The sequence below is a fragment of the Ambystoma mexicanum genome, chromosome 11 (assembly GCF_040938575.1).
Source record: "Ambystoma mexicanum isolate Mex_15411 chromosome 11, UKY_AmexF1_1, whole genome shotgun sequence".
In the NCBI taxonomy this organism is placed as follows: Eukaryota; Metazoa; Chordata; class Amphibia; order Caudata; family Ambystomatidae; genus Ambystoma; species Ambystoma mexicanum.
Genome location: NC_090934.1, coordinates 658,350,445 through 658,377,687, shown reverse-complemented (window position 1 = coordinate 658,377,687; position 27,243 = coordinate 658,350,445). Strand labels below are relative to the sequence as shown.

The window sequence follows — 27,243 nt, the reverse complement described above, 5'->3', positions numbered from 1 at the left end:
TAAATTCAAATCCCTCTGCATCATCCACAATGCTGCCTGTGGCCGGGGACCACGCTATCTGCAACTCGCGATTACTAAATATTCTCCCTCCAGACCTCTACCTACGTTCCTCCCTAACCAACTGTGTGTGAAGCGTTTTGCGAAACAGAGGGCCAAGTCCAATCTCTTGCTTCTGTTTGCTCTCTCCTGTGGAACAACCTCCCCCTTCCTCTTCGTCTCGAGTCGGACCTCCTCAAATTCCAGAAGCTCCTGAAGACTTTCCTTTTCACTTCATCCTTCCCTCACCTGCTAACCTCGGTTGCTGTGATTGGTGACCAAGGCCCTTGTGTCCTCGGGGTCCTGCCCTCCCACAACCAATTGCCTGGGCTTCTGCTCACACACAGCACTTGCCTCAGCACCCACTGGCCTACACCATTGTAGGCCTGCACTTATTTCAGCTCTATGCTCCCTTGCACTTATTTGCCACTTACATCTGCTGCTCACCCAAGAGCACAGACACTCCAGCCCTTACCCCCACTCCCTCTTCCCCCTTCTCTCTCTCTGCACTTGCACTTTCTGAATACTCCCAAGGCATAGTAAGTTTGGCTCCTTAACTCCTGTGTATACATTGTTTTTCTTTTTCTTTTTCCAATCCTATGTCCCCTCCCTGTCGCCATGTGGGCGCTTTGAAACACATTTACTTGTTGTATAAGCACCTAACAAATGCACAATAAAATAAATAAATATTGCATATTGCACATGTGCATCTATTTGTATGTGATTTTCTGAATTACAAAAAGAGCATAATATGCCATGATTTGCATTTTGGAGAAGCTGTTGAAATGGAATTGAATTACAATTTGCTATAGATACATACACAAATCGTTAATTAGGGATCTGCTTCTGTGAAACATGGTTGCACAGAGTGCATGGATGTTTTCACGTATGTGAAATTTGAAAGATTTTATTTATGCAGATGCTTTTGTTTTATAGTACTTGTAGTAAGTAATTAAGCATTCTTGTTGATCTTTCAATGTGTTTATGGTGAATTTAACGATTCCTGCACAGTAGTCCAATGCCTGTCTTAAACCTGAGACACTGTAGATAGTGTCAGGGTTGTTAGTGGTGTTTCTTTGTACAATAAGCGTATGAAAGACAACTGGTTTTAGACATTTAAGTAAATACTGTCCACAATTCGTGGCAATGGGAATAGAAGATTGATTGCTACATTTGCATAGCAATTTGCTCCAGTTGTTGCTGAATTTAAACAGAGCACAGTATTTTGGCTGTTTCTTTTGATGGTGCTGCAATAGTTTTGTTGTTGTTGGCATTGGAAGCCGTACTGTTATGGTTTCTGTTTATACTAGCTGTCTTTATTCTAGGATGCAAGTAATGTCAGCTGTGACTTTGTTTGCATCAGAGTTGAGTAAAAATAGACCACTGAGTGACCACTTTAATATCTTGGTTTGGTTGCACCACAGCGGTCCAAATGAATTTGATTCTGCGCCTGCTTTTTCTATGCTCTGCATTGCCGCTGAGAATCCAGCAATCTGATCTCTGCATACTCCAGGGAAGGATCTTTAAATGTATCTGGGGGAACCAACGCGCCAGAATACCTAAAAAGGTACTGTTGAGCGCAGTGGGTGTGGGTGGCCTGGGGGGTCCCTGATGTCTTTCGCTATAATCTAGCCGCACAGCTGTCTCACGTCTTTACCTTTGATGCTGTGGGCACTTATTTTCACATGGTATGGTTGTGTCCTAAATTGGGCCTCTTCTGGAAGGAGGTGCTCTCTAAAACAAAGGATATTACAGGGCTGTCACTTCCCATGGACCCACAGGTGTAATTTTGGGTGACGCAGGTGCTGGATGATTTCCCCTTAATGGTCCAATGGCCACATTAATTGGTCATTTTGTTCTAGCTGCGAAACTGACTACAGCTCGAAGCTGGAAGCCCGTTGATGGGCCGGTTGCCCAGATGTGGTGGGTTAAGGTCTGGGACATTGTAGTTGCTGACCAGATCACAGCACTGTGCGAAGGGAGCTATGCAAAGTATGTCTCTGTCTGTACACCATTTATTGACTTTGCACAGACTTACCCTGCGATTGTGATCAGGCCCCCTTGTGCAGCATTTTCCAACATTGTGAAGCTGCTTAATCTTGGGGGAGGCAAATAGGTCGTCGAGGACTGCGGGAGAAGTGGGGGAAGCTGGGCTTTGTTTCATTCTGTATTTTAATTTATCTCACATGCTCCTCTGTCGCCAGAACTGTCTGGACTGTGCTTGTTATTTATGTTCTTCCTGTACCCACAGTACGTTGACTTAAAATAAACGTTTTTGAAAAATAATACATTAAAAACACATGTTTATTATTTATATCGCGCGGCAAACCCTGAGGTAGCTTAGAGGTAGCATAGTACTTACATAGTAAGTACTATGGTATAACTTTCATTTATCCCGCTTTTTTTCTGCTGTACTTTTTTGCTGAAAAATGTTTGCTGAAAAAACATCGAAAAATATGGGGGGTGGTGGGTGGGCATATAAGGGGTTGGGGTAGGGTGGGGTGGTGTAAATGGATAAATAGGGGAGGCTCCCGCACCCCCAAATAAAAAAATATTCAATTTCTTTCTGCAAAAAGTGCAGTGAAAAAAACGGCCAAAGAATGAACATAGAAACAGTACTATACAAGCCATCATGGGCGTAGAACCTCCTGCACACCAGATGAGTCCAGGAAACATTTCCAAGGGCAGTTAAGCGCCCCAAAAATCACTGTAGGAGAGGAGAGTTCCAAGGTGAGTAGAAAGTTCTATAGAAGTCAACAGCACAAAGTCAGTAGGCCATCCGTGTGTGTGGGAAAATTAGGTTACGTTGCTTCAGAGGTGTGGATTTGCCAGCAAACTACTCCGGTGAAGATGAGACGATCCCAATGAAGAGATCCAGAGTGTGGTTGAAAAACCTACGGAAAGTCCCCCAATGTTAGTCGATTGGAAATAGTCAGACTAGCTACTAGAGAGTTATTACCTCAACCAAGGGGACCCCTGAGGGTGACTGTCCCAGGATCATGGGTAAGAAATCACAGCAGCAGATTTGGCGTCAACTGTTCCAGTGAGACTAAACGACCCAGGCAAGTACATGCTTCTTCCTATGTGCGTTTTACACTGATGTAGTGCATAGGGAATTTAACCCTTGGTCAACAATCAGACTACCAAAAGGAGGACCAAATAGCTTTCCAATAATAGAGGCCCTCTAGCTAGCAGTAGAAAACATGCTATGGAAGACTTGGGGAAGACTAGGGGACCTAGCAAATATGCTGGTGGCTTGTCAGGGAAAGTAAAGTCGTTCCATGGTGAATGAGGTGACTCAGAAAGACTAAATGCGACTGCAGCTACTTAATGCAAGGCAAAAGACCCTGGCGGAAAATGGTAGGCAGCATTCAAATGGCCTGGAGACTATCTCATCTAGGAAGGCTAGACTAAACACCAAAGTGTAGTCAGCAGGAGGACCCAGGAAGCTTGGCCTATTCTTCTTAATGCAGAAACCCCTAACTGGTATATGCCCAAACCACTACATCCAGCCAGTATGGCCATGTGAGGGCTTAGAATGGCTGAACCGGCAGGAAAACAGCAGTGTTCTCTTCCAACACATCGGCAAACCTCCTGCATTCAAGTTCCAGGGTGAGAAAGCTCAGACAGAGAGGGGGGAACTGGAGAAAGCCAGCCCCCCAATCACTAAAGGTGGCTAAGAAGAAGGATCAAGGTGGCCAATTATTCTGATTTGCACTCAGGACTCCCACTTAACCCGAACTACCTCCACAGGATGAGGGGGAAGAGCCCAGGGACCTAACCTTGTCTAAACCAGTTAGAACCAATACAGAAACTGGCATGTGGGGTCACAAACAGCATATATGATCAAAATACATATTTTAGGCTTACGTTATAGTTGCTCTGACCAAAGGAAGCCCTGAAATACAAATTGGCAGATAACAGAACTTAAAATAATGCATTGATACCCCAATGGCAAACAAAAAAATACAATGCAGTGAAATGGCTATTACCCCTAGCAAAGTTAAATTGAAGCTGCCATCAGCCCACTCCCTAAATCTAATCACCTTAGGGCGCAAATGGGGTGCTGCAGATGCACTAAGCAAATAAAAAGGGTTGCAATGGGAGGGGGTGTCCCTTTGGCCACCAAAGAGAGGTTGGTGATACAAAAATATAGTGGGGGAAAGCAAAACGTTTAGGGGCCCTAGAAGAATTCGGTCTTGGATTGCCCTTCATTGTCGTTGGTCTGCATACAGAGGGAGATGTAAGGTAAGCTACCTTCTAAGAGCACAGACCCATCTGGAGAACCCTGCGTGGTTGTACATTCCCATCTTCAGATTTGCATTGGGGGCTGACCGTGTTCCTGGGTGGTTGCTCTATGTAGGGCTCTTAATGAAGGAATTGGCCCACAGTATCAGAGTTCGTGTAATTGATTCATAGGCCTGTTCTAGAATTGTTTTGCATTGCTGAATAAACATTATCTAGCCGAATAGAAGATATCATTTTATCTTCCACTTCATTTTGAATAATCTTGTCCAAGTGTTAATTTGAATGTTTGAGTTTAATATATTTTTTTACATTTGTGTTTGAAGGCTTGAGTTGCTGTCGCAACACATAATGACTTTTGGATTTTGAATTTTAAACTGCTTCGATAAGTACAATTTTCGAGTGGTTTAGTCGGCACACTACATTTTGAAACCCATCAGTCTACCCTTCTGTTTTGGTTTGCAATTGCCTTGGCCCGAAGAGAACCAGAACAATCTTACAGTAACATGAACGTACTTAACTGTACGTTTCAGGCTGTCCAGTGAGTAAAATGTCATACATTTTAGTTCATGTAGTCTCATGCTTTCAAGGACCCTTTCCACCTTCCTAAAAACCAACAGTGATGCTCCTGCTTGTCGTAGGAATGATAATTAATTAGAAACATGCTTTAAATGTTTGTGTAGCATCAGAAATGAAAATGCCTAAAAGATTATTTTGAAAAATATCTGTGCCTGTTAAATTAACTAATTATCTGTTGTGCTGTATCAATCCCGCTTAGCCGAAATCTGCAGAGGAGATCCTCCAAATGTTAGATTATGGAAACAAAAATAGAACGCAGCACCCCACTGATATGAATGCCACGTCCTCCCGCTCTCATGCTGTTTTGCAGGTAAGCACAACTGTAGAATTAGTGCTTGATGTTGGTCCATCAGAGGAAATATTGATTGCCTGAAAGCTTTGTTCCTTAACAATTTTACCAAAATGCACGAAAATCTACTCGGTCTACGGTTCACAAGGATACTTGATGAATTCCCCTCTAATTGGAAGTCCCAGGCTGCTGCTTTTTCCCATTAAGTATTCTATTGCGATGAGCAACTAGTCTTTTCATGTAACCGTATTTGGTACATCTATGACAAAATGTCAGCTTGTTGCTCTTTTATGAAAGCTTTTGCCAATGCAGAAAGAAACCAGCAACATATTAGTTGAAAAAGGTTTTCCAGGTGTGCGTTATGTCAGCATTAAAATTCATGGAATTGTGCTCTAATGTTCCGAAAGCTTATTTACTGTGCATCTTTGCTGCAAAATACAGGAGTCACGGTTTTTCTAAATAACGCCCAAGAACGCATAGTCTTATTTAGTTTACTGTTGAATCCTGGTAAATCCAGTTTAGTTTAATATTTGTGTGTGCAGTTCTTCCTCGTGCAGGTTCATTCTATGCTCCTGTTTCTCCAGACTCCTAGGATCTACTGATAAGTCATTGTGCTCACAGAACATCATTTTAGCAACACAATTCGAAAGCAATCGCTCACCTTGCCACTCCCAACGTGAGCATTGATTCCTTTAGAAAATAGATGTGATCACCTCCCCAAAGAAGCAGTTAAGATCTTCGAGGCTTGCTTGTCATGTGAATGAATTACCCATCTTTTCGTCCACCAAACATATGGTTCAGGGACAAGGGGAGAGAACTGACAGATTATCTATCTGAAGGTCACATAGAACACATATTATTTTCCAAAGAGTAACCAAAGTAAAAACACATATTTTAATAGATTTAGATTGAATAACACACAAATATATATGGTTGGTGCTTTCCACAAGTCACCTCACAACACTCAAAGCAAATTAAAGAACACAAATGTTAAAAAGTCCAGCAAAAACACATATTCTACTAGTGGTGTCTAAAGTTAGTATAGTGACAATTATGATAGATCATCTTAACAAAATATTTTCCAAAACCTAATTGTCTAGCTATATTTGGGGGGACATACTCTCACTGCACAGCATAAGAATTTTAGTGCTGCATAAAAACACATTCATTGTCGTGTCTAGATGTCTACATATGTTTCGGCACACATTAGCATCAACACCATCCCTGGTGTTCTGCTGTTTTAGTTGTGGCCCTCTTCAGGACGGTATATTGTTTTTCAGATTGACAACAGTTCAAAAAACAAATCCCCAGATTTTTCTGCAAAGAATGGAAATGCAAGATTTGTGTTCGTGCATGGTCTAAAGTGCATTCGCAATTAAAAACTCTTTTGGAAACAGTTTGTGTGACTTAGACAAAAAAAAACCTGAGAGACAATCTGGTTCACACGTATCCCCAGGCACCTAACAAAGCGAATACACAGAAAACACTCTGGGACCTACCACCTGTAATGGGACACTTCAGGTGTGGTAATTGTTCGGTCTGTTCACTAACAAAAAATATGAAAAATGTCAACCTGAAAGGAAGACACTGGCAACTAAAATCATTCACAAATTGTAGCTCCCAATGGGTAGTATACGCAATTCAATGTCCTTGCCAACTCTTCTACATTGGCAAAACAGAAAGACATATAAAAATACACATAGGGGAACATCGCACAAACATCAGAAATCAAACACCAAACAAACCCCTTGTTGCCCATTACCTTCGTTTGAAGCATAAACCATGTGAAATGTTCTGGTTCATTATCCAAACAGTCCAAATTTCAAAAAGAGGAGGAGACCGTGATCTAGCACTCCGGAAATGTGAACAAAAATGGATTTTTGATTTGGACACAGTGAAAAATGGGTTAAATACAGTGCTAGAGTGGGGGATATTCTTTTAAGAAGCTCCAACATCTCAAACGACAAACTGATCCAGCACATTGATCAGATAAATCTCTCATCATGATCGGGGAAAATATGCATGTCATGGTCTGACAGCTCCTTACTTATGGCAAATTCATAATGCGTTCTGCTCTTAAAGCATTTTTTCCAACAAACAGCGTCATATATAACTCACAAAATAAGGCGGAACATCACAAACACGAAGGTGTCTTAATAAGGAAACACTCATTAGTCACTGCAAGGGCCATCTGATATCATTAGAAGAAGCGACTAATGTCAATAAGAAGATGTAACTACGTATATTGCAGTACTCCTTGGAACATAGTGCAGCAAAATACTCGGGACATATGAAACATCAGTAGTATCCATCAAGTGCTTGCAATGCACCCACACCTTCCCAAGATGGCCGCGCGATCCAGACGCAAACCTGACTAAAAAGAATGACGTGGACTAGACACGGAATGGGCAGACACGTGACATGCGAACACGGAACAGGATAACTCATCCGTGGCACGGAGCAAGACGAATTGTTTTTCCCGCGTGTAGACAGAGAGGAGCTGCAGTGCATCGAGAGACTCCCGAACCCAGTAAAATCATCCGCAAGGTAAACTAACTCGGATTCTGAACACCCGCGACTTTCAAAGCGGAAATTGAGGTACACAAAAAGCTGTATGCCGTGTAAAAATGTATGCTAATCCCACAAGGAACTAAGAAAGAATCTTCCTCACGTCCCTCCCACTTTTTGTCTTTTTAGGCTGGTGGGAACGACGGAAAAAAACAGCATCTACTTGAGAGACTGTGTACTGGTCAAGTTTGAAACTGTCCAACGATCCAGCGCCATTTTTGACTAATAAACTGCCAAAGAAATGAAAGGTCAGTAAATATGCTAGATGACCTGCGTCACCATATATACCAAAAAACTATTTGCAAAAACCAAAATACGACCTTTTTATATACATGCTAAAGAAACTCCTTGATGAAAGAAAGAAAATAATCCCAATCCCAATGGCACGATGGCTGATACAAATTGCGCATTGTTTGCAAAAGTAGCACAGAATCAGTCTGCTGCACAACGTAATCTATGAAAAAGGGAGTGATTTTCCACTTCCCTTGTTATAGAAACCAACCTTTAGTCCAACCACAAGAGCATATAAAGGTCAGTGAAAAGTTGAGATTTGGACGACAAAAGTGTCCAAGTCACACAAACTGTTTCCAAAAGAGTTTTTAATTGCGAATGCACTTTAGACCAAGCACTAACACAAATCTCGCATTTCCATTCTTTGCAGCACGAAAAAAACTGTGAAAAATCTGGGGATTTGTTTTTTTAACTGTTGTCAATCTGAAAAACAATATACCGTCCTGAAGAGGGCCACAACTAAAACAGCAGAACACCAGGGATGGTGTTGATGCTAATGTGTGCTGAAACATATGTAGACATCTAGACACGACAATGAATGTGTTTTTATGCAGCACTAAAATTCTTATGCTGTGCAGTGAGAGTATGTCCCCCCCCAAATATAGCTAGACAATTAGGTTTTGGAAAATATTTTGTTAAGGTGATCTATCATAATTGTCACTATACTAAATTTAGACACCACTAGTAGAATGTGTGTTTTTGCTGGACCTTTTAACATTTGTGTTCTTTAATTTGCTTTGAGTGTTGTGAGGTGACTTGTGGAAAGCACCAACCATATATATTTGTGTTATTCAATCTAAATCTATTAAAATATGTGTTTTTTCTTTGCTTACTCTTTGGAAAATAATGTGTGTTCTATGTGACCTTCAGATAGATAATCCATCAGTTCTCTCTCCTTGTCCCTGATCCATATGTTTTGTGGACTAAAAGAGGGGTAATTGAGCTCTTTTTTTGCGTGCTGTTGACACTTTTCAAATTAGTCCCCATTTCAGCTCAATCACCCTTCAACAAAAAATTGGGATTTACCCTTTTCTTACGCCCATGTGATCTAAAGAGCCTGTCCAAAGACTCAATGAGCCTCATTACGACCCTGCCGGTCTGGAAAGAACGGTGGTGGTAAAAATGCTGCCACCGTTCTTTCCGAAGCGGCCGATTAAGAGTCCTGCAGGCGGGAGGTGTCACTCCCACCAGGTCTGACCTGGCGGGAGTAACGCCACCCGCCTGCAGGCGCAAATGGAAACACCGGCTCAGTCATAGACGGAACCAGTGTTTCCATTGTCCCCCATCCCCATGGAGTCCTATGGGTCCTAATGCCCCAGTGATTCCGGGAATCACAGAGGCGGAATGGTAATACGGGTCCGGTGGTAGTCTGATGGTTTTTTCGGCACGGTTACCGCTGGACTCATAATGAGGCCCAATGTCTCTTGTGGGTCCTTGTAGAATGCAGTGTCCTTGCGAATGATATACTGTATTTATAACGCGCCTATACACAAGTGTTTCAAGGCCATGTCAATGCAAGTGTCTCTGAGCTGCAGAAAAATAATGTTGAAGCTGCATCTACTATTTTAGAGAGACTTGGTCTACCTTTTGGTTGGAACCCTGTTTTTCCATTTGGTTATATGGTTTTACATCCCTCTCTACAGAACTGTAGACAAATCTCACTAACCTCTTAACACTGGGGTTTCGTTTGGTTGGTATTTTCTTGTTTAGATGGTCTGTAATCTGTCCCGTTTTGTTGCTGAAGTGGGCTGCAGCGACTTGAGAAGAGTTGGGACACGGTGTGTTGCAAGCTGAAGTGTTTTTAAATTCTGGGATAATGTTGGGCATTTTCTTTTGGCCATGTTATGCAGGCTCAATACAGTGCATTTAGTGAACGTTATTACATATATCGTTTCGGCACTGTACATCTGGAGTTGTTGGTGGTATGTCATTTTGTCTGTTGGTAAGTAGTTTTCACTTCAGGTTTCTTCTTTCTTGAGTTGGTTCGAGTTTGGCGGCGAGCCATTTAGCGACTGGCTTCTTTTGTGAGTATTCAAAGGTCTTTGGGTCCAGAATGCTTTTTTTTTTTTTATATTTATTTTTTTTTTTTTATACCCATGCCTGACAGTTGTGAAGTTGTTAGAAGAGTTCAGCAGCACTCTTCGTGTTTCTCGAGGAGCACACCAAGGTTGTTGTCCTTTAAGGTCCTGGTCTATATTGGGGGAGCATTTGTAAGGCTTGGTAGTGATGCAGCTTGAGTGAAAAGGATGGCAAGCTGGTCCCCTAAAGGTAAGAGCTTGGGGATGAAACGGTGAAGGGGATGAAACGGTGGTGAGGAGACCTCATTTATGGCTCTGTCCGTAAGCCAGGGTTCGAAATTGAGTGGTGCTGGGAGCTATTTAGCTCCTGGTTAGCTTGAAACCAACAGCTACCAGGAGCTACTTTTCTCTTCCCAGGCCAACTGATGCAGAGTAAACGCACCATGTCAATTTAAGTCTGTGCATTTTGGACAAATTAGAAATCAACATTAAAACTCCTCTTTATTACAGTTCAAGTATAAGGGGTCATAAATAATGGACACAATTATATTTCTGCATCTTATGTGGCATTTGGATTTGCGGAACACCATGTTGTAGCTCCTTGTTCCTCTGTGGTAGCTCCTGGTCATTGGTTAATGCTGGATACCCAGGAACTACTTTTAGCTTCTGCTTATCCAACCTTTATTTCGATGCCCGCCATAGGTCCTCTTGCTAGCTGCTTGAGGTTCAGGGCACTCAGGTTTGCTGAAAGTGATTTTGTAGCACCATTGTCCTCCTTTTGCATCCAGAGATTGAAGTCTCACCGTAGAGTAGAGTGAGGTGGTGTTGGACTACTAATATTTTAGAAACCCCATTCACAGTGGTTTCTGGAAATTTGGTTCTCCAGCATGGGGTCTGGCATGGATTCACATGCTCATGAATATTCCCCGTCGTCAGGCTGCGAATCCTCGGTAAAGAAAAAATCAGTTTCAGTTTCATTTCTGAACTGTCTTTCTCCCAATAACCAATCACTGGTCTCTGGGTCATACTGCCCCCAGCCAATGACTGCCCTCTACCTAAGCCCCTCCTCTGGCAGCCCTCTTCAGATTTTTACCGCACATTCAAGTGTTGGGAGTCCTCGTGCTATAGCTCTCAAGCCTTTACTGCGTTTTGCGATTTTTCAAAGAGTTTAACCTAATTTTGTCGGTCAATCGAGCCTCAAGCTCGACCGTTTCTACTTACGATCAAGGGGGACCCGTTTCGGAATTTTATATGCCCCTCAAGGGCAGAATTTTTGTCGAGTTTCACTTCTTGGAGGATTCCGGAAGATCTTTGAGGCCTACCCCGCATGGACATTGCCCAGGACAAATGAAACACGACGCCCGGATCCAAGCTGTTCAGGAGCTGCCCTGGATGCGGATTACAGAATATTTTCAAGGAGGATGAGCTTTCTCGATGTCTCTGCTGCCTTCACAAAGACAAAACGCACGTGGAAAAGGACTGTGCGTTTTGCAAGAACATGTCCGAACGGACTATGAAGGATCGTCGTATCTGCCTCACCAGCTGGCTGGAAGGGAAGAGCCCAGCAGCAGGTGAGAAGACGAAGTCCGAGCAGTCTTCTAAGACCTTTGAGGGCGCCCCGGCGACGGGGGCCCAACAGAAGGCAAAGCACCGCGAGTCCGCAGGCACCGGTAGCGCCGATCGGTCGGGCTCCTCGGCTGCCAGGCAGGGCGCATTATCACCGACACCATCAACCACGAGCCAACGCTCTGGCTCGGGGAAGAGAAAGTCGAAGAACCCAGGAAATCTTTGGGAGAAGCCCTGGCCGATCCTGATGGAGACAACCGAGGGGGAGCGAGGCGGTGACCCCCTACACCCCCCCCCAAGGTGAAGGCCTCAGGCGCGCCCAAGGTCGTGAAGGCCCTGATTCACCCAGTTAAGGCCTCAATCGAGGGAGTCGTGGCGACCCTGGCAAAGCCTGCAGAGGCTTACCCCAGTGGAGGTGACCTCGGGGCCTACAGTTTCCCTGCCAACGCAGAGGGTATCCTCTTTTCAGCCCATCGATAAGACCCCCGTAAGACCCCAGGCAGAAAAAGAGGGGGGGGCCCGGTGGCCATTACGGACACAGATTCAGCCTCTGAAGAGGAGCTGGCAGGCGTCGCAAAGATCCTGAACAAGAGGTTCGAGGAGGCCCGGTCATACGGGAGGGATCCCGATGAGACGGACGAAGAAATGGACGGCGGTGCTGACGAGGAACCGAGAGCCGTGGAGGGGACGGAGCCTGCTCCCCAACCTTTGCTTCCGTCGCAGCCTGTGCGTATGCCACAAGACAAGTGAGGGGCGATCTTGATGGAGATTCAGGCCTTGTGTACGGAGATAAGGACAAGGTTGCCCTTACCCCTGACGGACAATCCAGCGGAGCCTGGACCATCGGAAACTCCACCAAGCAAGCGGAGGAGAACACATCCCGCACTCCTTTCCAGCCTTCACGGCCTTCATCTCCTTCCCCTGGTCCGAGGGAGGAGACGGGAACTGAGAAGGCGACGACGGGGACGGATGATGACGACTGTGGTGACGACGGAATGGACCTTCCTTCACCACCCCCTCGGTCTCCCCCGCCCGATGAAATTGGCTCCTTCCACGGCATGATCGCTAGGGCATCCAAGCTTTTCCAGCTCTGTCCCGAAGAGCAGAAGAAGGAAGGGTTCCTCTACCAACGGCGTAAGGCCAAGAGGAAGACGATCCTCTCGGTTCCATTACTGGACGACGTCTGGGACGAGGGGCTGACGCTCCTAAAGAACCCGCCCATGGCTCCTGCTAAGAGAGACCGATACCAGGTCCCGGACTCCGCCCCCATGTGCCTTAGGGCTCAACCATCCGCGGATTTGGTCGTCTCTGCGGCAGCCAAGAAGAAAGCGGCGGGGCGACGGCTTCAACTTCGACTTCACCGCCGAGCGACGAGGGGAAGAAACTGGACACCATGGGACGGCGGGTCATCTCGTTTGCGGCTACGACGATTAAAGTGGCCAATGCCCTCGCGATCATGGCAGGATGGGGAGCACACACCGGAGATCTCCACGCAAGAGGCCTTTGGCTCCCAGAGGAGAGGTTGCTGCACATCAATGTCCTGGAGCTCTGGTTCCTTCCATCCCTCAAGGGCAAGGTGGTAAGGATCTTCACCGACTACACCACCACAATGTTCTATATCCAGAAGCAGGGAGGTACCAGATCCCGAGCCTTATCCAAGGAAGCCCAGGATCTGTGGCACTGGGCCGTCACCCAAGGGATGTTTCTGGTACCCTTCGCCATGGCAGGAATAAAGAACACCATGGCCGAATCACTCAGCAGGGAGCTGCGCTCGTGCCACGAGTGGAAACTGCGGCAGGATCAAATGGATCTCCTATTCCAACGATGGGATAATCCCCAAATCGACCTATTCACAACGGCGATGAACGGCAAGTGCCAGAGGTTCGCCAGCAGGTTTCCCCAGCCGGGGAGCATGGGCGATGCCTTCTCATTCCCCTGGGACGGCCTGTTCCTGTATGCATTCCCACCGTTGCCGTTGCTGCTGCGACTCATCAATCCACTCGGACTGTCCCGGTGCAGGATGATCCTCGTCGCACAAGCGTGGCCGAGGCAGAGCTGGTTCCCGGACCTCCTGGACAAGTCAGCACCCCCCCCCCCAGTCAAACTGCCGACGGACATAGATCTTCTCGCCAGAGAAGGAGGCGCCATCCTCCACCACAACCCGGGGTCGCTGAACTTGCAGGCCTGGCTCCTGCAGCCCTAGAGTTTGGAGGGTACGATATCCCGGCAGACTGCAAGGAGGTGCTTGCAAAGGCCAGAGTGTCCTCGACTCTCAAGTGCTATGGACACAAATGGAAGAGGTTCTCTGTCTGGTGCCGTGCACAGAAGATTAACCCTCTGCAGATTACAGCCCCTCAAGTGCTGCCATACCTACCGCCGCTGGCCAAGGCTGGGCTAGCTCATGCCTCCATCAAGATCCATCTAGCGGCAATTTCCCACTACACCAGAACTCCGGGGCGATCATCTCTGTGGTCCCATCGCCTGGTGAAGGAGTTCATGAAAGGACTGTTTGGGTCATTCCCGCCGGTGAAGGCTCCGGCCCCGGCGTGGTAGCTCAACTTGGTGCTGAGCAGGCTCATGGGGCCGCCATTCGAGCCTCTACATTCGGCACCGTTGAAGTTCCTATTGTGGAAGACAGCGTTTCTTGTGGCCATCACCTCTGCATGACGAGTGGGAGAGATCCAGGCCCTCTCCTGTAAACCTCCATACCTGACATTCCACGAAACGAGGGTAGTGCTGAGGACGCACCCCTCCTTCATGCCCAAGGTGCTGTCTGACTTCCACCTCAACAAGCCCTTGGTGTTACCTGTTTTCTTCCCGTCGCCTTTGTCACCGGCCGAGAGGACTTTGCACTCGCTGGATGTGGCTAGAGCTCTGAAGTTCTAGGTGGACCGCACAAAGACCCTTCGGAAGACATCACAGCTGTATGTGAACTTTGGACCTGTGAACCAAGGGAAGGCCCTCTCGAAGTCTTCCATTTCTAGATGGCACTCCGGCTGCATCATGCACCGTCACCGCTTGGCAAACCGACCGTTGCCCGGCCGTCCGAGAGCCCATTCGACCAGAGCGATCGCTGCTACCACAGTGTTCTTGTCTGGTGTACCCCTGCTGGACATCTGCAGGGCTGCTACGTGGAAGTCGACGCACACCTTCACAAGATTCTACTGTGTCGACCGGGATTGCAGGGAGGAGTCCAGAGGCGGCCAGGCAGTGCTGCGCAACCTGTTCGCCTGAAGGTGGTCCTGGTGAGGAGGTGAGAGTTGCTTAATGTTGAGTTGATGAAATGCTTAATGTTGAGCCTTGCCACCTCCCGTGGTTGTGCATGTGTGTACTGCTATGTATTCTTATATTCATGAACATGTGAATCCATGCCAGACCCCATGCTGTAACTGTTTTTCTCCAGCGTGGGTCTGGCATGGGTTCACATGCGAACCCTTCCTCTACCCCTCTGCGGCTCTTCTCTTGGTCCTACTGCCACTTTACGTGCTACCAAATCTGAAGAGGGCTGCCAGAGGAGGGACTTGGGTAGAGGGCAGTCATTGGCTGGCGGCAGTATGACCCAGAGACCAGTGATTGGTTATTGGGAGAAAGACAGTTCAGCAACAAAACTGAAACTGATTTTTTTCTTTACCGAGGATTCCCAGCCTGATAATGGGGAATATTCATGAGCATGTGAATCCATGCCAGACCCACGCTGGAGAACAACAGTTACAGGTAAGTAACTTGTTACTTTTGTGAGGCGGTCTGTATATTGCAGTGGTAGTCACACTTTTTTGTGCCAAGCTCTTTAACTATACGGTTTTTGAGATTCTGTATTCTAGAGTGATCTAAATTATTTGAAGAAGCTGTTCAGGTTGTTTCTTGGCTCCAGTGAACGTTGGGGGATGTGGCAGCATTTGTGATGAAAGATGTTCTTTCTTGTAGCTCGAGTAATGAGTGTGCCGATATTTATCGATTGTTTGAAAATCCGGGTAGGCCCTGTGAAAAACTGACCATGCTCAGGTGAATGTTACGACTGATGTATACAAAATGTATATTGGCCCACTCACATGATCTGTGGTGTCAAAAGTTTAATTCCGCATAGAAGTGTTTGAAAGCCCCAGTGCCTTTCTTTGGTTCCTATTCAGTTGCCCAACAGCAGCAGGAATAATGAACTTCAAAACCTGTGCAAATGAAAACACATTCCAAGCCAATGTTGTAATGTTCCTGCTGTGTTTCTGCGCATTAATAGTGTTTACTTAAAATGAAATCTCTGCCTATCATTGTTGTGTGCAAACGAGCAAAGCCATGGTCGATTTATCGATATGCTATTTACTCCTGACAGATTTATTTGAGGCAGCAAGACAAAGCAGCAAGTATCAATCAAAATGTTCGACTTGCCAAAATGTGCCTCATTGACCTGGCGGGGTCCGAGCGCGCCAGTGCCACACAAGGTAACGGTGCTCGGTTTCGAGAGGGGGCCAACATAAATCGGTCTCTCCTGGCACTCGGAAATGTAATTAATGCTCTAGCGGATCCGAAGGTATGTATAATGTCTCCACAATTGTTATTTTCTTTTTTTGTTTATGTATCATCCAGTGTTTTTCTGTAGATTAATCTGGAATATGCAAAGCCACCGCTCTTGTGCATGATGTGCGCTATATAGAAAGGAACCAATAATACAAGCATGCTGCAATGTCCAGTGACTGTGTAGTTAAGATCTCTGTACATCTAAAACAATGCTTTGCCTTATTATGTGGCTTTATTATGTGGCTCTCGCCAACCTCTGGGAACTATTGCCATTTTACTGAGGGACAAACCACTACTTAATATTCTTTTCAAAGTAAACGGTGCTCAACTGATAAGCTGGATGAACATCTCCTCAAATCTTTTTCCACCTTGTTAACTAGATGCGATGCATGCGACAGAAGACCAGCGTTGACGAAAAGGCCAGCATGCAAGGTTTTTAGCACAGTCCCGGCATGATGAGACCAGAGTCATTACTGTGATTGCTCTATGTTGAAAGGCCAGAAATGGAAATCTGTTTTTCAGTTTGTGTTGATGGAAGTGCTTGAGTGAGTCCCCTACACACTTCCCCGTGAAAAGAATTTAAGACAAGGGAGTCGTTGCTAGCAAAATAGCACTTTGCTACCTCGAGATCTGAACAGCCCTTTGCTGAAAGCTACGGGTAGGGAACTTCTCTCACTCGCTCATGGATATCCCTGATCGATTGGAAGTAGGATTGCGCAAAGAGTGCTAGTTGGTGGAAGGAGTGATTGGGGAATAGAACTTCAAAGAAGTTGCTAGAAAAGTCAAGCAATTTCGCCTTCAGTCTCTAGCGAGCAATGAAGAACAGGATTGCTTGTGTAGCATCTTGTAGATTTCCACCTTGTTTAAAAAGGGAAGAACTTTGAGGTATTAGAACGCATAGTACGAATGTAGTTAATTCTATTGCAGGAAATGTTTGCCTCAACAGTAAACTATTTGTAATCCTTTAATGCTATAAAACCATCAACAAAACAATCCTACACCCTCGGAAAGTTGGTGTCAACACTGGTCTGTTAATGGGTTTGTAAATGCTGGAGAGTAATCTGGGAAGGGACAGATATGCTTTGGAGAGTTCATACTTACTGTGAGTGGAATTTGGGGCAGGAGTGTGTAAGGTGTTGCTAGTTCGGCAGAGCAGGTAAAATGTGCCAAGATGGATGCAAAATATACGACTCTCTGACTTTCAGTTATTTTCATGAAAAATTCTTCAAAGCACCTTCAGTGGATCCTAAATGTATTTTATCAAATGTAATTTCATGTTGCATGCTTGTACTTCATAATTTGTATCCCGTTGGGTGCTTCATTGCAAAACATGTGACCATGCACTGTCTTGCACTTTAGAAGATAATGCTGTGATTCCATACCAATAATTTTCATTGTACCGAGTATTTCTTTTCGTCATAGTCCTTTTTTTGTAAGTGGTCGGTGATCTCTGGGAAACTGGCAACTACTCTAGGAGCAAAAGCCCTGAATCGGACTTCCTGGACGTTCTTTCGGCATGGTTGGAGCAGTGTGGAATCTGCATAAATCAGCCTCTTTATATCCTTCTCGAATCTGTACTGCAGCTACTTGATATGCTAATAGAAATCGGAACGCGAATCGTGGGTCAAAACCTGGTGAAGAACTGCTAATTGAAGTGTACAATCCAAAAGTGGGAAAGGAGTATAAATATGTAAGTGGAGGAGGAACACCCCAAGAATGAACAAATCACAGAAGCCAGAACAATGTAAGGGGGAGCTCTGAGAAGTGGTGGCTGAAGAGGATTGAGGAGAGTAAGAGAGGCCAAGGCACTGGGGATAACGGATGAAGTTGCATGTCGCTGAGGAGAGGTTAGAGTACTTTTTGTATTGCCTAATAAGTGCAAATCTGATTCGGTGACTGCATTATTTCAAAAGATTTCTAGAACAATAACAGATATGTAGTGTTTTTGACTGAAAGTAGAAATGCACTGTGGCTTTTTCAAAGGGGAATTAACTATGTTCCTGCTGACAACCTTTTTGTAGTCTTTTGCACGACATTGCTCAGCTGAAAAATCATGTATCCTAACGATACATAAAAGTGCCTATTATTTTGTAGTACCTCAATCATTATATCAATATTTGAGGAGATTGTTTGCCTTCCTGCGGAGCGAATAAACATTCACATTAATTTGACATCGGCCTGCTGCCTTTCTGCGTGAGCTGACAGTACACTTACCCTGAAAAAAAAACCATCCTTTATGAATACATTATTGGTTTCTGAAATGTGCACTGTAGTCCCCTGTTTTAAATGCATTTTGGCGGCGCAACCATTGCTAAACCATTGCAATAGAGAAAGAGAGATGAGGTGTTCAAAACAAAATATATGTAAGGCAAATGGCAATACATCAGGAAAAGCATCATGTTTTATTTTTGTGGCTTTGGGCCATTTCAGCCAATACATGTGATAATCTGGAGTTCACTTAAATATCCCCCGTTTTAACATCTGAACCCTCGGTGATGTGACGCCATGAGATGGTCCCATATTTTCAGGCATCTTGTACATATTGCCCTTTGCGCTCCACCTATCACAAGCCTTGGTCACCTCCAATCGCGAGGGGCCAAGTTCTGTCATCACACAGGCCCCATACCCGCTCCAAGAGGGCTCTGGCCAAGCCATTTCCTCCTCCCTCCCTACCATCACCTTACCCTCTCTCCCCCTTTGCTTCTAGAGTGCTTAGGGTGCTTTTGCTCAATGCTGACCACTTGCCCCCATGTCCCACCCCAGAGAAAATCAGAACCTGTAGATGCTCTGGTTGGGCCAATAAGAAGTGGGTGTGCAGTAGGAGTCAAGAGCTGCAACCTGCATGTAAGTGTAGTGTAAAGAAAATGTGTATGTGCAAGTTTAGTGTGTATACAGAAGGATTTGGGAGGGCCAATGATTGGAGGAGGGATGCAGAGGGTGGGGAAGAGGAGGCACGGACGCTGAAACTTGGAGTCTGCATGGGCCGGTCTTTTTACAGGTGCATTATGTGCAGAGCCAAGCTGACTAAATGTGGGATTTCTGACGCATGTTTGCGCAGCCAACATGGACATTGCAATTTTTGCTATTACATCTCTCCCCATAGAAAGGTGCTCTTTATAGAGCAGTATCCTAGTCAGTGCGCCCGAATTATAAGCATACCCTGCAGTTTAGAAAAATATGTAAACCAAAACAAATTTCTTAAACTCTTATTCAGTCCAGCATTGTAACTAGGAAGCACCTTGTCAGAAGGTAAAGTTGTGCCCTACATTCATTCATTCATCCATCTGAGGGACTTCAGTTATCAGAAGCCTTTTATGGCATTTGTTTTAAATATTATATCAAGTCGATGCCCTAAAAAGGTGATGCAAAGTGCTATTGTGTACTTTTGGGGACCTTTCACCGATTAGAATCTCCTGGCACATGAGTTCTCTCTCAATCTGTCGCTCTCTCTCCTTGCACCATGGCCTTGCACTCTCTCCTTGTACTCTGCTTCACTCTTTTTTTTTTTTCTTCAAGCGCTGTGCGTGCTTTGAGAAACCTGAAGGTGTTTCACCCGCTAGTCCCATGGGGGTGGGAGGGCGTCTGTCATCCAGATGGCCAGGATACGACCATCGCTTTTGGATCTAGTTCCTGTGGGTGGACCAGTGTGGGAGGATCACCTGGATGGGTGAGGGCGGGGGGGGGGGCTGGATTATTCAGGGAGTGGAACACCGGAGGGCGAGATGCGGTATCCCCTTCCCTATAACACCGTTATCCCCATCCTAGCTGGCAGGATTCCTAGGAACTCAATCCCCCGCCCCCTTTTTCCGACATGAACACTTTCCGAAAGAGAGCTCACTGTGAAATTAAATGACTAACACCTGAGCCGTATGGCTGAGGGGAATACGGGGTGAATAGTGAATCACCCGACGTGAACACTTGTACAAAATGAAGGAAGAGAAGAACTTGTTGTTTAGTTGACTACATCAGGCCCTCTGAGCGAAGAGACTTTTAAAAGCAAAGAGACCTGCGCACCGAAAGCCCCGATGCGAATAATTGGAACTGTATCCTCCTGCTAAAGAAGCCAGAGACTGTGCTACGCTCGAGTGAATCGCCTTGACCCATTCTGAAAACATGGGGAAGGGAGGCCAATGGCCTGAACAACCTTACATATCATTTTGAACACTTCTTTCTTTTCGTAAGGTTGTTCTCCCACATTGTTTGTATTTAGAGGTAAGGATTGACAATAGATTTTCTTTAGTATAGGCCCATTTATTTTGACAAAGACACCACTAGGACTAGGTTATTATTTGATGGTTGTAGCTTGCTCCCATCGGTAGATTTAGGTTTAGATAGTTGTTTATCAAACCCCCTTTGAAGTTCAATAACTACCCTTCAACTGTGGTCACTTGTCTGTCTTACTGTTGATGTCGTGCCTTCCTTACAGGTGCGCTCTCCCCATGTGTGCATGCTCTTCCTCCCTTTTTGGCCCCCTCCACCCCTCCTTTTTGCCCCCCCCGCCCCCCAGAAGTGGGACACGACATCATCAGATGAGACATTGTATCCCTTTTTCCTTTTAGGGTACCCCTTCCTTCCCCATGCCTTAATGACCTATTGTAATGGCTTCTTTCAACCATCCATGGGACCTACCGATAATACCTTCCAATGTTCTATAAATAAATTACCAAGAACTGACTACCACGTGAAAGTACTGGGACAAGAATGCTGAATTGAGCACTGCGGATCAATAAAGGAGAGAAGCACAAAACGCATTCTAGTGGTCTTTGAGCGCATGCTGGCGCCGGGACACTTAAAAACCCTAACCCGTTGCCAGGGGAGAGATGCTGCCGGGGAAAGCCTTGTCCTCTCAGTACTGAACGAGGGACTATTGTACTGCCCAAGAAGCCCATTGAGGCAGCCGGCTCAGGGAGAAGGCCAGAGGAAGACTGCGGGAGCTGGTCAGCCACTGAGTGGTAGCCGTGAGAGGAAGACTTCCTGGCAATTGCAGGAACCGGAGAACAGTATCCATGCTGCCCGAATACAGAGAAGCACACAGCAGGCAAGCAGGAGCTGTGAATGACGCAGAAGCCGCCAAGCAAGTCGGTGAGCCCGGGAAGTGGGGACAGGACACTGATGTGTAGCTTCACATTGACCTGGGGAGAAGACCAAAGAACACCACAGAAAGCTGGTGAGTCCTCATGAGGGAAACTGGCACACTGGGGCATATTGGCAACCTTACCAAGGAGAAATATGAGTAAATGCAGTGCATAAAAGGGAATGTGAAACCCAAGAGGGGGAATAACAGAATGAATGCAAGATATGTTCAAGTTTCCAAGTGTATCAATTGAAGCATGTGAGAAAGCCCTGGCTGGAGAGTATACCAGACAAATTCAAGTTGGCAAGTGTGTAAAGTAAATCACATGTGGAAGTCCTGGTAAGAGAACACACATGTTAAAGAAGTATATTAAAAGTGGAGAAGAAACCTTGCAGGGGAGTACACCTGGTGTCCAACGAAGTTGGGAGCAACGTCCAGGTTATTTTATATACAACTGACAGTCCCTTAGTTTTGGTTGAGCTAGGGGAAATACCTCCTGGAGTAGGGACAGTGAAGCATTTTCCATCCCTTTTTATTTTGGATAAGTCTATAGCCACAGACATGAGCTGTCTGCGTCCTGGCTCTTCACACACCCTCTCCTCTTGTCCTCCCCCCCTCCTCTTATCCTCCCCCCCTCCTCTTGTCCTCGCCCCCTCCTCTTGTCCTCGCCCCCTCCTCTTGTCCTCGCCCCCTCCTCTTGTCCTCGCCCCCTCCTCTTGTCCTCGCCCCCTCCTCTTGTACTCCCCCCTCCTCTTGTACTCCCCCTCCCCCCTCCTCTTGTCCTTCCCCCCTCCTCTTGTCCTCCCCCCTCCTCTTGTCCTCCCCCCTCCTCTTGACCTCCCCCCTCCTCTTGTCCTCCCCCCTCCTCTTGTCCTCCCCCCTCCTCTTGTCCTTCCCCCCTCCTCTTGTCCTTCCCCCCTCCTCTTGTCCTTCCCCCCTCCTCTTGTCCTTCCCCCCCTCCTCTTGTCCTTTCCCCCCTCCTCTTGTCCTTCCCCCCCCCTCTTGTCCTTCCCCCCCCCTCTTGTCCTTCCCCCCCCTCTTGTCCTTCCCCCCTCCTCTTGTCCTTCCCCCCCTCCTCTTGTCCTTCCCCCCTCCTCTTGTCCTTCCCCCCTCCTCTTGTCCTTCCCCCTCTCCTCTTGTCCTTCCCCCTCTTCTCTTGTCCTTCCCCCTCTCCTTTCCCTCCCCCTCTTTTCTCCCTTCCTCCTCCCCTCCTTTTTCCCTTTCTCTTTACCCTCTGCTTTTCCCCCCTTCCCCCTATTCCTCTTTCCCCCTTCCCTCCTCTGCCTCTTTCCCTCACCTCTTGCCCCCCTCCTCTGTTCATCCAACCTCATCCCTGCTCTCCGTGTGATGAAATTACTTATGCTCATGTGGGATAGTTCAACCCATGCCAATGCGCCCTACTACACCCCTTTGCCAGTGGGGAAAGAAAACTGACAAAAATTGATGAACTAACCCCTGTGTGTGCCAAATTTGCAAATCACAAAAAGGCTGAACCACCTTGCCACACACAGGCAAACTTGATGTCAAAGCAAGAACTCCCTGAGAGAGAATGCCAGTGGGTGCTGTTACCTGTCACATGAATCAAGGCCCCAGAAGTAGGCTAAAATCCGAAAATGCCCTTAAACACAGCTTCCTAATCAATAGCAACCTTCAAAGTGCTGTTTTGGCGCTATTTTCCCAGTGAATTATTGAAAGGAAAAGTGTACTGAAATCCTAGATTCTCCAGGCAGTCGGAGGAATCCAGGCCTCACTAACTGACAGCTGCATAAGAAAATTAGCTGTCAAACCCAGTTTAAATGTCTTTCTTTTTCCTGAAGAAATGCAAAATTCGCCTATTTTAAGCATGTTTGTGATGGGCTTAATTCTTTTAAATGCCCCAAACCCTTATAAACCTTGCTTATTTTTTATATGTTTTAGAGAAAAGACTTTATTGTAAATTTTAAAAGCAACCCAGTATTGGAGTTAAGTAACTGCTTAATACTGATTGGACAGTGGCCAGCCTGGGAAGGTTTGACACTTCAGTTTGACAACCCCTTGCTACAGGAAAGCTAATGGCTGCTTAATGGTTCCCTCATATGGAGCACAATAGACTTCATTAGACATTCGTCTTGTGGCTGAGCCAAGAACAAAGGACAGGCCCTGCTGGGGAGTGGCAGGATGCTTCCCTCTACACCCCATCCTGATCAAAGGGATCTGACAACTGTTTGTTGAAAGGAGAGAACAAGAAAAAAAAACTGTCAAAGGAACTTTTTGGTGTTGAAATCTTTATTTGTGGTTAAGTTTGAAACCCTTTAACTGTGCAACCTAAAGGAAGATAAATCTAAACATTGGTAGATGTTAACCTAATCTTATGCCTTTGCTTTGAAGACATTGATGAAACCTGTACCACTTAAGGAAGTAAAGTCACGAAAAAACTCTCATTGTAACAGAACTATTAATGTTGCAAGCCTAAGATTGGATGTACATGATCCACTGGTGAGCATCCAGAGATGTATTGAATTATAAATTATTAATCCAAACTGTTATGATTAAAATTGAGAATATTCTATAGAATGAGAAAGACAGCTCCCACAGAGATGGGGATTGAATGTGAATATAGCCCCTCAAATATGAAATGTATATGTCCGATTTTATTAGGGAACATAATTTTAGAAATGTACATTTGTGCAAAAGTTAAGTTGTGGTCAAAATCAATGTGGGAGTTCCTAAATCCCATCGTAAAGATGACCACTCTGTTCTGACTGCCAACCAGATCAAGGCAAGTGCCTCTGGCCACTCACAGCCATGGGGGTGTTTTTAAATTCTGCCCACACCATAAACTTGGTGATGTCATTTAATAGTATAAATATAGTAACTTCCCCACACATAGGACACACTGCTTCCAGAACACATCCAGATTTCCGCGCAGCGTCTTGTTCCTTTCTTCTTTATGCTGTCCAGAACTCTTCATCCTGCAGCTGATTCCAGATTTCTTTGCAGAATCCAGACCTTAGCAGTGCTGAACTCTTTTTAACTAGGCCCAAATTCAACCATCCCAAAACTTAAAAGAATAGTTCTGATTCAGCTTGAAACGCTAACCGAACACCTATCCAGTTTACGGGAGGCTGAAAAACCAGAGTATGCAACTAACACATGAAAGGGGAAAGAAGGGAGATGTGAATAATTAAATTAAGGCTAAGAAAGCCAGAAAGACTGTAAAACGTTGAACAACCAGGGCGGACCACCACCCAATCCAGTATGACTTGTGTGACAGAAAGGAAGCTGTCTGAAGACTACAAGTTATTGTGGAGTCCCAGCGCCTCAAAGGAAAAAAAGACAAACTTATTTTTTTGTAGTTGTCTCTTCCCAAGCAATCCTGGAGGATAACGATGAGAGCTTCAAAGCCACTACGCTGACCACTCCCCAACCCATCAGCTTTAATATATATAGCATGGGTAGATATCCATACCCCCAAAGGAGAGACGCTTAACAGGCTCATGTGTTTAGCCTCGACCATGGACCCATATCGAACTGGCATGTAAATCTGAACTAACTTGGTGAGACAACCTAGATGTTGCTGCTGGGGGAGTAGATCCTGACTATAGGGGAGGGGTGAAAGTGCACTTCATAACCATGAAACATTCAATTTAAGTTAGAAGGGGAGGCTGTAGCTCTGGGAATCCTCTAGAAAGCCCTTAACCGTAATCCCACAAGAAAGGGAAAGTTTACTCGAAACGGGGGGGGGGGGTGGAGTCAATGGGATTTGGAGAAGCAGACCTCTCTGGAGGTTAACTTGAGGTGAGGGAAGCAGAGGCAACCACACAGTTACCTGATCTTGCCTTCGCTCAAAGGAACAACCCAGTCCTCTTTTTTTTTTTTTTCCCAGCAGTGTCTCCTCCGAAGAGCAGGGTCATAGCCAAGCCGGTCCCATCTTCTTCCAGAAAAAGCGACTACTTTATCGGGGAGATGTGGGAAAGAATGGGCTTCACCAGACACAACTGGTGGTTCCACGTGATCCCCGAAGGGTGGTGCTGAAACCTGCTGCCTCCCATGGCATGGCCCCCAATTGAGGATATAGAATTCCCAAAGCCAAGTTGTCCTGATTATACTTGCCTGGAATGTTCACTAAAGAACTATGTAGCGACATGCGAAATCTGCCAGAAAACGCTACTCCAATTCCGCCCAGCTCCATAACAACCCCTTCCCATTATTGGGCTCCCCTTCTTGAGAATAGCCATTAACATAGTGGACCCACTAGAACCATAAAAACTAGGCAACAAATCTATTCTAGTGATACTACGCCACCTGTTACCCTGAGGCCTTCCTTCTACGGAACAAAACTAGTGGACAGATCCTACCACCTTCCCTTTTTCTCTACAGCAGTGGTTTTCAAAACTTTTGGGCCTAGCCCCCCCAGAACAAAATGTGCGCAGGCCGGCCCCGCCCAAAGAAATCTCAAATGGAGAGAAAGTCCAAATGGCTATGAACCATTACATCCCGTCGCCGCACCCTACTTCCAGTATAGTGTCTGGACTCCCCCCACCTGCTCCCATCTCAGTCCATGGGCTCCCTCATCCCACTCTTAGCTCAGTTCCTAGGCTCATTCCCCACCCCTTCACAGAACCTGGGCTTGCCCCACCCTGCTTTCACCATTATACCATGCCCCCCACCTGCCCCTATCCTGCTCCCACCAGTCTCTGGGCTCCCTCCACCATGCTCCCAGTATAGTCCCAGAGACAGTGGCGGCTGGTAAATTCTAAATGAAGGCGTATAACTATTTCCCCCAGATATGCCAGAGTGACCCAGCATAGCGAGGAAGCCTGAACCAATCAAGGGAGATCGGGGGGGGGGGGGAATTCTCCCCCAGGAATGGTTTTAAAATAATATGTTAAAACGTTGATTTTTAGAGCACACTTTAAAAAAAAGTGGTAAAAAGCCAAACCGTTTGCAATTGGCATTGGGGGGGCCCCAGGGAGCCGGCATGTGTTTTTTTTTATTTTTTTTTTTTTATATTTAAAACTGGACGTCTATTATAGATGTCCAGTAAAACAATACCATCCCTGTCCCCTGGGTCCCACAGCACCCAACACACTCACACAATCAACGTGATCATATGTGTATGCAAGGCACTGGGGGGCCCAAGGGGAAAGATTTCAATCTGGAATTCATTCTGCAGACAGATGCTTCTGAAGTTGGAAAAGGAGCCGTGCTGTCACAAGAACATGAAGGCTTGGAACATCCAGTCTTATACACTAGCTGGAAATTATTTCACAGAGAACAGGCATATATAACAGTGGAATTTGAAGCCCTAATAATGAAATGGGCAATCTTGAACTTGCAATAGTACTGTCTTCTGACTGATTAATCTCCCTGCGGATGAGTCTGGGAAACGATTCTATAACCCGAGTAATGAGGTGGTATTTAGATCTACAACCATTTTGTTTCTTGGTTAAACATCGAAAGGGGAAAGAACAAGGCAACATGGATTTTAAGTCTTTTAGCACTTCTGAGTCAAAGGGAACCTCTCATTTAATGGGAGAGGGACACGTCGTCGCCGTCCAAACCACCTTGTCTGCATATATGAATATGGAAAAGACTGGTTTATCTCCTACAACCACAGTATTTTACAAAGAATTACCTTGGTTAGCTTCAGGTAATGCAGAACACAACCTGACTGCCCTTGTCAAAGAAATACACCATTCAAATTGTTCCTGTGACGTATATAAAAGGAGGACGGATTGTAAAGCAAGGAGAGATTCCTATGGAGGTATTGATGTCCTGGAGCCACTCTGGTTAACGAGCCAGCAGAAGCAAGGAGGGCATGCAAAACGCTAACCGAACACCTACTGGTTGGCATTCTAGCCGACCTAGAATCCCAGGTCGGAATGTAGCACAGGCGTTACTACACTAGTCTTGTGCAGTGGCGTGACCACGCAGGACTTTGTGGCCGGTAGGCCAGGAACAGACGCAGACAGCCGACCATATGAGGGAGCCCGGTCGGTGATCTCTGTTCACGTTGGACCGTAACTACAGAGAGGTGTAGCCACAGGGAAAGCCGACAAGGTTTCAAGAGCCTGAGAAACCAGACT

At 45.9% G+C, this 27,243-nt stretch overlaps 1 protein-coding gene across 2 annotated transcripts in view; it reads left to right on the top strand.

Annotated features, from left to right (window-relative positions):
• Positions 1 to 27,243, top strand: part of KIF18A (kinesin family member 18A) — a 375,729-nt gene that overhangs the window by 121,152 nt on the left and 227,334 nt on the right. For both annotated transcript variants that reach the window (XM_069623518.1, XM_069623519.1), the window contains exons 5-6: positions 5,060 to 5,170; positions 15,917 to 16,114. In XM_069623518.1, coding sequence (XP_069479619.1) covers positions 5,060 to 5,170; positions 15,917 to 16,114 — 309 coding nt within the window. The remainder of the gene's footprint in view (positions 1 to 5,059; positions 5,171 to 15,916; positions 16,115 to 27,243) is intronic.